This window comes from Trachurus trachurus, assembly GCF_905171665.1.
Source record: "Trachurus trachurus genome assembly, chromosome: 5".
NCBI lineage: Eukaryota > Metazoa > Chordata > Actinopteri > Carangiformes > Carangidae > Trachurus > Trachurus trachurus.
Window position 1 is genome coordinate 18,202,673 of NC_139896.1, and position 14,014 is coordinate 18,216,686.

At 39.4% G+C, this 14,014-nt stretch overlaps 1 protein-coding gene across 3 annotated transcripts in view; it reads right to left on the reverse strand.

The window, feature by feature from the left end:
- Positions 1-14,014, reverse strand: part of LOC310986399 (calcium-dependent secretion activator 1) — a gene marked incomplete at both ends in the record, with an annotated part of 133,831 nt that overhangs the window by 35,224 nt on the left and 84,593 nt on the right. The window contains 4 exons of one of the 3 annotated variants that reach the window (XM_083972279.1): positions 1,508-1,664; positions 4,061-4,069; positions 5,036-5,142; positions 9,090-9,158. In XM_083972279.1, the coding sequence (XP_083828405.1) occupies positions 1,508-1,664; positions 4,061-4,069; positions 5,036-5,142; positions 9,090-9,158 (342 nt within the window). The remainder of the gene's footprint in view (positions 1-1,507; positions 1,665-4,060; positions 4,070-5,035; positions 5,143-9,089; positions 9,159-14,014) is intronic. The other 2 variants (XM_083972278.1, XM_083972280.1) reach the window with 2 other exon arrangements.

Below are 14,014 nucleotides of genomic sequence, written 5' to 3' on the forward strand. Positions count from 1 at the left end.
GAGAAAAGGAGTCTAAACAATTCTAAGGATATTTTTTAACACACTACCGTGATAGAAAAGGATCCTTCCCTGTACCATCATAGATTAGAGTTGAACGATATGTCAGTGGTGGGTCTGTTTTTTTTATTGTCGCTGTTTTATTTGAACAATTTGGAATTGTACAATTTCTGTTTCAATTTCCTTCTGTTAACTGCGAGCTGGAGTAGCTATGTCCATTGCTATGCACTTCAATTGCTGTTTTCAAACGACAGACAAAATGAAATGATGGCAAATTTGATGACACTAACAAGTGAGCATAACGAGCTATTTACAGTCATCTCCATTTAACTGAATGAGTGGACCGCGCTCTGGCTTCTCCTTGACTCCCAACTGACAAACTGAAAAGGGGAAGCATTCCCCAGGGACAATTAGCACCCTGCAGATCGAGTCCGCATTGTGAAGAGTGGAGTGTATCCTTTACAGGACCACGGACAGCTCCACAGTGGTCCTGCAGGCGAGTATGTGCAGTTCATTAAAGAGATGACTGGCCTGCAGCAACCAGCATCAACGACTGACCATTATCTTCACTCAGACACGGCTGGCCCTGTTCACACACACAGACACACACACAGTCCAGTATGCAAACTGCTCCGGGCCAAATGTACACATCCCGCGTTGACAGGGGTGATTTCAGAGACATTTGAGGGATGTTACAGGAAGACTGGAGTGTGCAGTGGACATCAGCTGTAAACCTTCAGCAGAAATGGTTGTGAATTTGGAGGTTGATTATAAAAATAGAGCTATATAATATATGATCATTTATATATATGATACATTATATGATACACATGGTCACGAGCTTCCTGGCTCTGTTATGTAGATTTATACTGACAATTTATTTTGGTAAAATGTATTAATAGCCATTTGTCAGGGATTGTTTCTGCTACTGAGGAATTAAGAGCTGAGGCGAATCTTTAAACTCATTAGGGATAGCAAGCTTCATTTTCCTGTTATAATCGTGTGTGAAAAACCACACACAAAACTGACAGAAAGATGCCACGTGATACTCACAAATGTAAACTTATTTTAACAGGGTGCACTGAAATACAGTTTATCTGCATGAGCAGATGATGCTGAAACTGAACTGAAATAACCGACTGAAGTGGAGTCAGCTATTTCCACATGGTTGGTATGTGTTGTGTAGCAAGGATGCTAAATAACAGCTACAAATACTGGAGGGACTGTGAAAACTCTGGCAATTATCTTCAAATTTAACCACATTATTCTTGTAGTAAATGGTGAATGTAGCTCAGTTTGTTGCGTGCATTCGCGATTTGTAAGTGTGAGATTATGTAATAGTTTGTGAAGCTGGGCAAGGAGATAATACGACTTTCCAACTCATTAAACCTCCCATCAATCATAGAGACCCTTGTATCTGATCCCTTCTCTACTGATCAGGCACGTTCAGACACTTCAGGCCCCTCACTGACTGCTGAATGTGTTTCCTTTTTAATAGCTCTGCACTCACAGTCCATCCTCAGGAAGTCATTGAGCAGCTGGAAGAGGGGGAAACTGTCCCAGCTGTCAGGCGGTTGAACCTCAAGAGCTGCGTCCATGTCAGCTGAGTAAAGACACAGGAAGGTCTCGGCATGCTCCACCATCAGGTCGGACCACCAGGCAAAGGCCTTCAGAGGGAGAGAGGGAAAGAGAGGAGAGGAGAGAGGGAGACAGAGCGCAGGGCGCAGAGGAAAATCAAGAGGTTGAGAGCAAAACATAGGAGACAAATTAGATAAAGAGAGACGAGAGGAGAGAGTGCTCCACGATGGGCACGTCTTTAAGAATTTACAGTTCACGGTTGGAATCTCATTTGCCGTAAAGGCAGAAAACGTAACTTCACTGAGCTGCTGAGAGGTTCTCAGCTGTCTCTCTCACTTTCATAGTATGAAATCAAGTTGTGTTGTCTTGACTTCACTGTGTGATCTCTGGGGAAGGATTCTTCATGAGTTGAAGCAGAGGAAATGGAGCGTGGGCACGAAAAATCACACGCTTTTCTACTGGCCCGCAGAGGAAACAACAGCAGCTCCTTAACAGGCATGGCAGGGAGCTACTTAAACACTCACCCGCAGCTCCTTCACCAACTCAATCAGAAGAAAGGAGCTAGCAAGCTGCGCCGCGCTCCTGTCTCCCCATCAAATAGACACAGTGAAGTGACTGTTAGGGACCGGGCTACTCTCATGCACATCTGAAACACTCGTGTTCTTCCATGCACCTCCACTACTGCCAGGCCTCTTAAGAGGGACCCCTGAGGATCCATGGTGTTTGCTCATTCACATCAAGCTGTCAACACTGTAATGTGAATGTACCCATGGGCTTACGTGGTGGTGGAGAGGGAGGAGAGGAGGTGGAGGTGGGGGTGGGGGTCATGCACTTGCCATGGGAAGTCTTCGCATTGGATAGTTGCTGTGGGGAAGTTGCCGAGAAGGTACTTTCAATAAGTGCCGCTCATGTAATCATCACTTTTGTGTTGATACTTGAGACTCAGAAATAGTCAAACTTATTAGTCTTCTAACGACCTTCGCCTGGCAATACAAACCAACTCCCTGCACTGATTAGAGATTTAGGATTTGAACCTTTTCCCTAAGATGTGTCTTCATTTACTGACCAAAATAAAGATGGCAGCCAAAGATGATAACTTTTTCATCGCACTTCCATGAATGTAGTGAGTCCAGCTTGTTAGAAACCTGCAATACTAAGCTTTTGCTTATGAGTCGATTCTTTCATGGATGAATTCTGCACAGAAACAGTGCACATGAAGTCAGAAACAAACCAATTTCACAAGTTGGCGGTATGTTAGAGGTGGGATTGTGATGTTGTCAGTGTATCTGATGTTATTTAGGGCCACTAGTTCTTTGCTGTTATCAGTGATGTCTTCCTGTGATAATGAGTCAATGAGGGGATGAGACAGTGTTACAAATGAGTACTGAAATACAGATGTTTTTTTTTAAATCTATTCTATTTTATTCTATTAAAACTGTAAACTATTCACTTGACCTGGTGCCATCTTTATTTAGGCTGCTCTCACTGTTCTGGTGTCTTTTTGCTTGGAGAGGCCCCGTATCAAACTGCAGAGGCAGGAACAGAGCAGTCTCAGAGGATTTCTGACTGATTAAGAAGCTCTGTTAAACAACCTGACAAAGTTTTACCCCCCTCTCCCCTGTGTTTGACAAAACTATGGATCATTCATGAAAACTGTTTTAGTCAGCCTTCAAAAACTGGTGATTACATGACAGGCACAAAATGGAATTTGTGAGGAGGATGAATAATAACCAGAATCAGAGCCAGATAGGTGAACATTAATCAAAGCTATTTGCATAGATTTACAATAAAGTTTAGGCCTGAATGGTGCAAACAGATGTTTTCCAGAGCTGGAGTCTAACGCTGGTTAGTTTACCAATGTACTCATGTCATTCTTTTCAGCAGTTTAATGCAGTTCATTGAACTGAAGGGGAATGATACTGTGATCTCTGATCACAGGAAGCATGCCTCACATTTCCTCCATTATTGGTGCCAAAGCAACCAATGGAGAGAAATGGTTTGTTTTTAAGGGAAGGAAAGGTGACTGGACACCTGCTCAGGCTTTGCCACTGAAGCCAGTGGCACGTGGCTAAACACAGGAAACAGGTTAGGAAAGTCAGTGATGGTTTGGGTCAGACTCATAGAAAACAGGGCACAGAGCTGGACTATTTGAGAGTAACATATTCAGCATCAAAAGTCACAACTCTGCATTTTGTTTTCTCACAGCACAAGTTAATGGGGTCGACAAATAAAACACGTTGCCCAAGTGCTTGTCTGTGTTCCTCATCACCAAAGGAAAAACTGTTGCTAGCTCACGAGCTAACAAGCACTGCCACAAGCACTTCATTAGCAGTGATCACAAGCTGAAAGGGGTTTTGGGTCATTGTTGAGAAGGGGAACATTAATGATCCTCTGCAACAATCGCTGTGTTGTTCAGGGCATGCACAGGACTTACAGTGAGGACAGGGGAAGAGACGGGGCGTATGGCACTAAGACAATCACATACCTCTTTTCCCTGTTCAAACATTTCCCAGCAAACCAAATAAATCAGTGAATAAAAAAGCAGAGAGGGAATCAGTCAATTTGGATTTGGTTAAATAAGAAAGTGACAGAATAATGTATAAACTACTGCACAGCATTCACAGTCAAAGTAACAGATTAAGAAAAAAGGATCACAATGTTTCTTTTCTAATATTTTCCTTCATGATGTTTGTTCTTATCCTTCAATATATGTTGTGTTAAGAGATGCTGCTCTGCTTTGATAAAAGATTTATAACTCTCTCCTGCTACTACCCTTCACTTTAGAGAATGCACGTAGCCCACAGTGCAGATAAGAGGTAGTATCATGATTCAAAGTAGCAGGTGGTGTGTACACTGGTGGAGTGTATTTACCATTATACTGATGCTTTGACATCCCCCACCCCTCCCACCCATGAAGAGAAAGACAAGACATCTGAAACCAATCCTGAGATCCTCTGCAGATAATTTAATGACTTTAAAAAAACAGGGCAAACATATATTAAAAAAAGAAAGAAAATAAATGTGGAAATATAAACAGGAATTAATAAATAAAATGTGAGAATCCTAAGAGAAGTAAACAAAAGAAATAATAGCAATAATCCTAGCTGTGGAAAAAATCATTACATACATAAATAAAATATTTGAGTAACTAGGAATGTTTCTGTTTTTATGTCGATGTTCTGGGTTAATATCAATGAAAAAAAAAATATATATATATATATACTGTATATATACACACATACATACATACATACATACATACATATACACACGCACACAATATAGATCTTGTACTTACATATCTTGAAACAATCACTGATTTTTAAGATCATATATTAATTATTTTTTTAATCAAACCAATCATGTATCGAGTTGGCCCCACTTTGTCCATCTTGTCATTTTACACACTATTCCAGCCAGACACCGCCAGTGTGTATGTGTGTGTGTGGAATAAACTAACCTCAGCATGGTGCTCCTCATTCTGCTGAAGGACCTCTATCACCAGCTCCGCCAGGCGAATGGTGTCCTCCAGTTTTTTAGCAGGGGTAACTAAACGGCCTACGTTCTCTGGAGCACAAAGGGAACAGGTTAGTGTGAGCAACCCACAAGTCTGATCAGCATCATCTGCTTCTCTTTCATATGATATCACGGGCATGCAAGCTAAAGTGTTTACAAACATACCTGGTCTGAGATATAAAGCTGATGCAGTACTTAGATTATAAACAACATGCATATTATGCTGCCTTCTCCCAAACACTGGAACTAAAGGGTTAGGTCACTCACAAAGTTTGGATAAACTGTAGCGGTTGCCCCAAATGTCCAGTGTATAGACTCAGCCTAAATCATTGGGATAATCTCATGGTCATATTAAACACACAATTATCAGATATCAACTTCATATAATTAGGGCTGGGTATCAGAATATAACACTCACAATTCTAACACTTGAAAATGTTTAATTACAGTCCAAATTTGACCAATTTACAACATGTTAATTGTGTGCCATATTTTCTCAATAACATTAATGAGCAACATTAAACACACCCAGCCCTAGTTATAGTATGACCCCAGATCTACCATATATTGTTTGATATCACCACTGTCCTCATGAATGCTAAGTTGAGTGGCTGGAGGTAGTGGTTGTCTGAGGCATGTGGAGAATGAGTCACATCTCCGTCGCTGTGACACAACAGTGATGACGTCATCCAGAGGAAAGATGGGCATGAGGAGGGATGTAAACAGCATATACACTGAACACTCATCATGCAGTAATGTGGTGGATATGTTGTGCCGACATGAAATTTAACTTAGTATGATAATAATACACTCTTAGAAACAACTCTTTTTGATCCTTAATTCTAATATATCAGGACACCACATAGTGCTTTATCACTGACAGTACAGCGTCAGGGAAATTAAAAGGGTTAGACTGGACAGCAAAGGTTAAAGGAACATTTCCTACATTTGGGCGACCTTGATATTCAGAGACATCCTTTCAGTTTCAGATTCTGTTACAGTGTCACTTGTGACAGGGTGAAGTTTGAGGTTGAGGGTGGATGACTTCAGTATTAATTCATGAGATTTATCATCAGTTTTAGATCGGTAAACTCAAACTCACCATAGAATGACGTGTTATCAGTTTTGTCTGCAATCTCTAGGGCAAAGACTAACAAGACTTAGACGTTATGAAAAGATGTAGCCTACACACAATGCAACCAATGAGGATGCAATATATAGGGATTCTACACGAAAAGTCAAGAGAAACCATTTTATTAGCTGCTAGTTGGAAAAATGAGGCTGAACAATCCCAATTGGCAATGGGGCTCTGATTTGTTGAAGCGATAACAAGTGGGTTTCACCTGCACTGAAGCCCCAGAGTGTGACAGAAATGCTAAAAGAAGAGGCTAAATGACTAAACTAATGGATTAGCTACTGTAATAGGAAAGGGAAAAGCAGCTGGAAAAGGGAATGGAAATTGAGAAACACTGAATTTTAACGTGTAACATTTTTACTCTTTTTATCGGGTGTGTTTGTTTTTGAGAGGTAAGGACCTCTGCAGATCAGGATTTGTAAAAAAAAAAAAAAAATATATATATATATATATATATATATATATATATATATATATATATATATATATATATATATATATATATATATATATATATATATATATATATATTTTCCCTAACTCTGCATGTAGTCTGTGCACACTGTGTCAGCACAGACACCAGACACATGCCCACAGACACAAACAGGGGTTGACATGAACTAGACACTTTGTTACTGTAAAAAGGTACCAAAAAAACCTTTCTAAGAGAATGCCAGACCTTCATCAATACACCTGATCAACCGTCAGAAACATGAACATTCACATTACATAGCTCAACAGCTTACAGACAGGACAAAAAGAAAGCTGGATGTTTTACCACCTAAACTTAAAATAAGTAGGTAATAGTTAGCATGGTAATCTTTGGGAAATGACTCACTGTTGGAGTCCTACAGTACTCACAGTCATATGAGGAACTGCAGTTTTTAGTACAAATTACCTATATGGTTGGTTGTAAAAGCTAGCTGGATTTAATAACTGTAAGAGATCAGATCAACGCAACATACATTTTTAATTATGTGCAGTGACTTTTGCACAGTGCCTCACTGTTTGTTGTTGTTGTCCATCTTAAACTCTTGAAAAAAAAGTGTATAAATAAGCTTACTTTAAAATGTAAATCTATTCAGCATGTCAGGTAGTTGAGGCAGTTTAACCAACTCAACGGGCCATGTCAGAGTCCATGCCCTGGCAAAGCTCTTGTGGACGGCTCAGCAGGATGATGGAGATGCCAACATGGCTGAGAGCTTTCACAGAATGGATCTTTGTGCTGGTTCAAAGGGGGATTGTTGGGATCTGGTAATGTATGTCAGGTCGGAGCTGTTGTGTTTGGAAGAGCGGTTCCGGAAATGAAGGAAAGCTTGTATTCTGCAGTTATATTACATATAACCTTTTATTTTGGATAATGGACTCATGGACCCACTTTTGTCAGGTATAATTAGGCAAATTGACAGCCTCATTATGTTAAATGACATGCAAAAAATGCCCAAAAAATAAAATTAAAATCTTTGACCTGAGATGCAATGGGTCAGTGTTCAATGCTGATTTTCATTAACGTTGCACTGGAGATTTTGGGATTTTAAGGCCCATTGATGACATTGGGGTAGCCTGAGCATACTTTAATCAGGAATAATATTTGATTATAACTCACAAATAGGGTAGCTTTAAAGAACTTCTTTAAGAAAAAGCTATTTCTTCTGTTGAAATGTTTAAATGCCATCTGCATGCAAACAGTGTTTTCTTCCATGCTTGGTTGCTCACATTCTGTCTCTTTTGTTATACTTGACTGAATTTGTGTTAAGTTTCACTTATTTGTCTAATTCCTGCAACTCAACAAAAGGTTTCATCTTAATTCTTTGATTCAGAGCAATGAAAAACATGGGGAAAACACTAATGCTGTCACAACGTTCGTGAAACATGTCCTGTAAAGTTTATGTGCCATTGCTTCAGGGAGGTTGTGACAGGGTCTGTTGTGGTATGGCTTAAGGTAGACTGGGTACTTCTTGGTCAGGAACAGCAGAGGTTAGACATACAGTACAACATCACCTGGATCCTTCAGTTTTTTCTGAGATTTCTCCTCTGAGTGAGAGTTAAATTAAAAGAAAAAAAGAAATAATAGGTTGCAAGGATGGGCAGAGGGCAGAGAGAGGTGGGAAAGTTTCAGGTAGAGGGTGAGAGAAGAGATCGTTGAGTTCAGGCAGTACAAAGCAAAGTCAATGGAGAACAGAAATCAGAAATGAAGAGGTTAGAGCCAATCTTCAGTATTGACGAATCCGGCATATGAGCAGCCTCACAAATGCCGAAAAGACACAAAACACCGTCACTTTGACCCAGTCGGAAAAAGCATAAAAAAAATAAAAATAAAAATAAAATAATAAATAAATAAAAAGAAAAGAAAAGAAAATTGTACTTTATCAATACCAGCATTTAATGATTTCAAGTTTCATTCAAAGACAGAGGGAGTGTGTGACGTTTGCTTTGGCAGCTTGTCTAAACTGGATCCAAAGGACAGATATATGTTTAATACCCTTTAAATACCTGCAGGATGTGGGTGCCCTGTTCAATGTACCATGATCTTACACATTTAGGAGGATTTACACACAAGCAAAGTAAAAATGCATTCAAGTCACAGACAGACAAAGAATAGGTGGTGTTGGCATCACAGACGACAAGCTCACGGAGAGATCAGAATGTGTTTCGAGTAGCTGAGAGGCGAACTGAGCTCAAGACATACTGTGAAACTATAACAAGTGGACTTTACAAACTGATATAACGGATACAAACAAGCCAAAGGACGACAGAAATGTGAGGTCTCTTTAAGTGGTTGGATGTGCACACCAGTCTTAAGAGGAAAATAAGGGTGCAGAGGTTGGGGGTGGGGAGGCTGGGGAATGAGGAAGGTACTCACGAATGGTTAAATCCATCACTTGAGACGCCAAGCAGAAGACAGGATGCTCATACATCTCTCTCTTTTTCCCTATAGAGAAAGAGGGAGGATACCGAGGCATGCGAGAGGCCAGGGTCAGAGAGGATGAGCACAGAGGTCACTAGGGTTTGACCGACGTGAAGTTTTCAAGGCCTGCACTCTCTGTGCTGTTGTTCATTGTCTTACAGATGTTCAGTAATTTCATGCCAAGAAAACATATTGATCTGGAAGTATTTAGAGAGTGAAAAACACAAGTGTAATATGTGCAAATGTGCAATATGTATGATTTGAAAATCTTAATAGATTATTGGCAAAATTACCAGAATCAAACAAATCAAAGAAAATCTTGTATAACATTATGTTAAATGACAATTATTTTTGCCTTTTGTCTTTAGTATCCAAGCCACATTTGAATCAAATCACACTTAAATTGAAAGTAAAGACAGGTATTAAGGTACAGTTGGTCCAGCAGGGTAAAGCACAGACAAGCCAAAATTAAACACACACTCTTGTCGAGTTGGGATGAGGAGGTGAGAAAAGTTTGTTTTTTTTGTCAGAGGAAAATCAAATCAACTCCTAATCACAGCTTTGGGGGGCGGGCCATGGGAAGCAAATGTGAAGGACAAGAGTGAATAAGTGGTTTAGACACAGTAGAGACTCACTACTAGAAATGCCAGGCAGACAGCACACGGTGCTCATATCCAAACTTCAACAAAATCTGGTCAATTGATATTTTATGGCTTATATTTAGATAATTGGGTTAATAAAATGTGAGTTAATAGCAACTTATCATAGTTCAAGGAATATTCTCCAGGAAAAGAAAAATTATGTTGGCATGATTATTTATTGCTCTCACACTTTCACCTTTCACTTTGTTATTTGAATCTTGTGAATCTGAGTTCAGTATGATCACTTCAGCTCCAGTTCCAATAACTATATGGACAGCAGCGGAGCTTTTAATAAAAAAAAATTAAATAAATAAATATATACTGTATATATATATATTTTTTCTTTTTTTTTGGATTGCACATGCACGTCCTCCAAATCTCCACATAGTGAAACACCATCTACAGTCAGTGTGCACTGATAAAAAGGGGACATTTTGTTGTTTTTACTGTTACATTCAGGGTCCACCTGCATTCATGTGGGAAAATGCACCTGAGGTAACCACCAAGTGTGTGCGGTCAGTTGGAAACATGCAACAGGCCATGACTATGCACTGAGAAGTGGGCTAGTGGGGTTTGACAGCGACTATGTTTGGTCCCTGTTTTACAGTCTTGTGGTGACCAATTCAACTATTGTTCTCAATGAAAGGATTCTCACAGAGATGGTAGTGAACAAGTGGTTGAGCAAGAACAAATTGAGCGAGTGTCTCAGTAGGATGCTTGCTGCTGAAACAGAAGGTGCGCTACTGAGTGCTGAGGTGAAGCTTGGCAAGGAACAGCACATTTAGTTTCCTGTGTTAGAGTGACAAATGCCCTGCTATTATTGCTAAAGGAGAGTCACTGTACGCTACTGTATGTTGATACAAAATTCACACAGCATTGACTTTTTGTCATGAAGACCCTTCTGAGACATTTTCAATTGAGGCATCATCTGTAGTAGATGGCACACGAGCTTAAAGTATCCCTCTGTATCCACCAGATAAAGCCCTGCCAAAGCATTTGGCATCCTTTCATCCATCAGCTGCTTACGCCAAGGCACATGGCTCCACAGCAGAACTAAGGCCACAAGTGTCTTTCTGGATCTACTACCATGTCCAAAAAGCCAAGATTGTCACAGTCACTGGGATTGTACATGTATTTAACTTAGATTGTACTTAACATAGATACTGCAGCTGTTCTGTCATGGTTATTAGTGACTGTTCATCTAGCTCCATTTGTTTTTTGTTACAGTTTAAACCAGTGGATGTGCACTTCTAGGGATCTGCTCTGCAAGTGTCGCAAGTGTCAGTGCTAGCAAGCTACATTACGATCATCTTTCAGTAAAACACTGGTTTTGGGGGAGGGGGACCTCATGCCTCCATATCGGAGAGGGCTGCAAGATAGACATAAACACATTCTTTTAAAAACTACACTTAAGCCTACTTGGCTTGTTTTGACAAGTATAAAGAAAAGGTCTGAGTCATATTTGAATTTTTAAGAAGGTATACTTCAGAAAAGTATATTAAACAATTTTTAGAAAGTTTAAGTATACTTGGCTTTGATCATCAAGCTAATGACAACTAATGTTAGTGCTTTGTATTTAGTTATGGCAGGTGTTGCTGCTGGACAATACTAAAACTCACCAGCTCACTTTGTGTTGTGACTTTGTAATATAGTAATATGATTGTGACAGTGAAAAACACATTGACATTAACAGAAACTTCAGCTCATTTTTTATCTTGCCATAATGCATGAACATTTTAAGAACAATACAAAGTTTTTGTTGTGTATTGCTGATTTGCAAAGTACCACGATCTACCAAAATCAAATTTTCATTTCAGTAAGAAAACTGTTATGGTTGTTGTCCAATTTGTGCAGTAAATCACCAGTACCGGTCACTGTTATATTACTACATGCTTCCTCATTTTATATGGTTTTCTTAGCATCGTGACATATCTAGGTGAATTGGTTAAATATCCCAGGAAGTAATTTAACAATTCAAATGCTACATAAAACACATTTTACACTCTTGAAATATGTCAGATCTGAAGTTATTTATGGTGATTGTTCACAAGCATGATTTTTACTGATAGGCCAAAGTCAGAAAAACAACACATCAGTCTAACCTTAGAGTTTACAGTTCTCCAGGCTATGGTTTTTTAGCCGGGTAGGGGCAGGTATCTGAGACTGCAAGTCAACAACATGAGCAAGATGGCTTTGCCCACATTATTGTGAGAGACAGATACCAGAGTACAAGCAGGCTGTTTCCACACATGTGTGTCTGGGGTTCAAAAATTATGGGCTGTCTATATTGGATCAACCATTCGTTCTGCAAAGTAGAGGTAAAATCTGAAATATCAGCTTTTCCCATAGATTAAGAAGCCCACCAGTATGAAGGGAGGGGTTTTTGGGGATAATCAACAATCACAACTGAGATACTAAGGTTCAGTGTTTCCCATATATTGATGTATGTGTGGTGGCTCACCACAATATCACTGATCACCACATATTGATTTTCTTGTCTTTTTTTAAACTCATACAAAAGGCTAAAACTGTATTTTATTGTATAGTTGTGCCTGCAGAGAGCTGCTCTCCTGTCGCCAGCTGGGTAGTGCCTGACTCCACCAAACACCCTAATCCAACAATTGCAAAAGAGGTGGAACCTGTATGAGGCACAGTTATTAAACACTGGTTTAATAACTGTGCAAGCATATGCTCCTGTTACCATCCTTGGCACTGCGGGTCGTCTGTGCATCTTTCTCATGGTCTACCCAAGGAGTAATTAATTTGCTGGCAAATTAGCCAGTTGACGAGCAAAAGCTTACAAAAAACATAAGCACAGACTTCCTGAAGTTCTAGTCAATTCACCAACAAGTCAAATTTGGCATATGGAACAAGTGTGAATAGAAAATTATAGATATTGCTCAGTTATGTACTTGTTACAAGTAAATAGTTAAAATATTTACAATGGAACACCTATATACACTGTTATTTGCCATGTACTGTAAAGAGCTTCCCCACCCCATTCCCCCATCAGCTACTGTACCACCACATATAGAATCTAATTCTGTGGGAAACACTGAGGCTTATGATCCTTGGTATCTTAGAGAGGTGATGGTTTCTTTATAGACATCGTCTTAAATGGTCCATTTGAAGTAATCTAGCATTAATGTAACCAAATTTTTTGGGAAATGTGCTTATTTGCCGTTTCCTTGAGGTGTTTGTTACTGTACATGACCTATGACTGACCTTTCATCTTATCATACTAGTAGAATTTTTTTTTTTCCACCCAAATTGTACACACATACCATCAAAACAATTATCACAGTAAGTGATATAAAAACCTTTTTTTCACAGTTTACATGTCAACACAAAAGGTCTGGCCAGGTCTGAGGTCTGTTTTGAACGAAACCCAGATGACTCCAGACTGGATCGGTGACTAGCTTACAGTTCAACACCATTCGTCAGTCATCTCTGTGTTGACAGTTTAGTTTTCACTTTCTTTTTCAGACTATACACAATAGGGCCTCTCTCTGCACTTGATACACATCAACTCAACTCACTCCGGCTAAAACAGCAAATTTCCCAAATGTTCCTGTAGCAGATTAGAGCCACATGTACAGCAGTGTAAGTGAAAATTAAAAATTAATTAATTAATTAAAAATCTAATTTATTTAAAAATAAAAAATAATGGATAAATATCCCGCCATAAAGTCAGTACCAAATCAGTCTTCTGACTTGGTTGTGATGCCTACTAAAGAAAACTTGGACCATGCAACAGAAAAAAAAACATTGAACTTCCACAAGGGGCAGTCCCGTCATGTCTTGTTTATTGGCCTTCCTGTTTTCAAAGTTCAGCTAATAAACCAGCAAAAGCCAATAGACAGGGGAAAGAGAGGAGTGAGTATGGAAGTCATCAGATAGCGAGGAAGAGGAAGGCAGATAAAAGAGAAAAAGAAGGAGCAACACTTCAGCTACTAGGAGGGCCAAAGTGGGAGACAGGCAGTGTAGGACTCAGCTGAAAGAGAGGCTTAGGCATGGTGGACAAAGTCAGCATAAAGATTGAATTGAATGCATTTTTACTCACGGTACATTTTTTTATAAAATAGGCTGTATAAGGCAAAATAAACATAACATTTACCACTTAAAACAACTGTTGTGCCATTAAAGGAGCTCTGTGAAAGTTTTACTGTTGATGCAGACCCAACGTTATCTTCAGCAGTAGAAAAGAATCAATGGAAAGCAAAGCAAGAGCAATGTTTT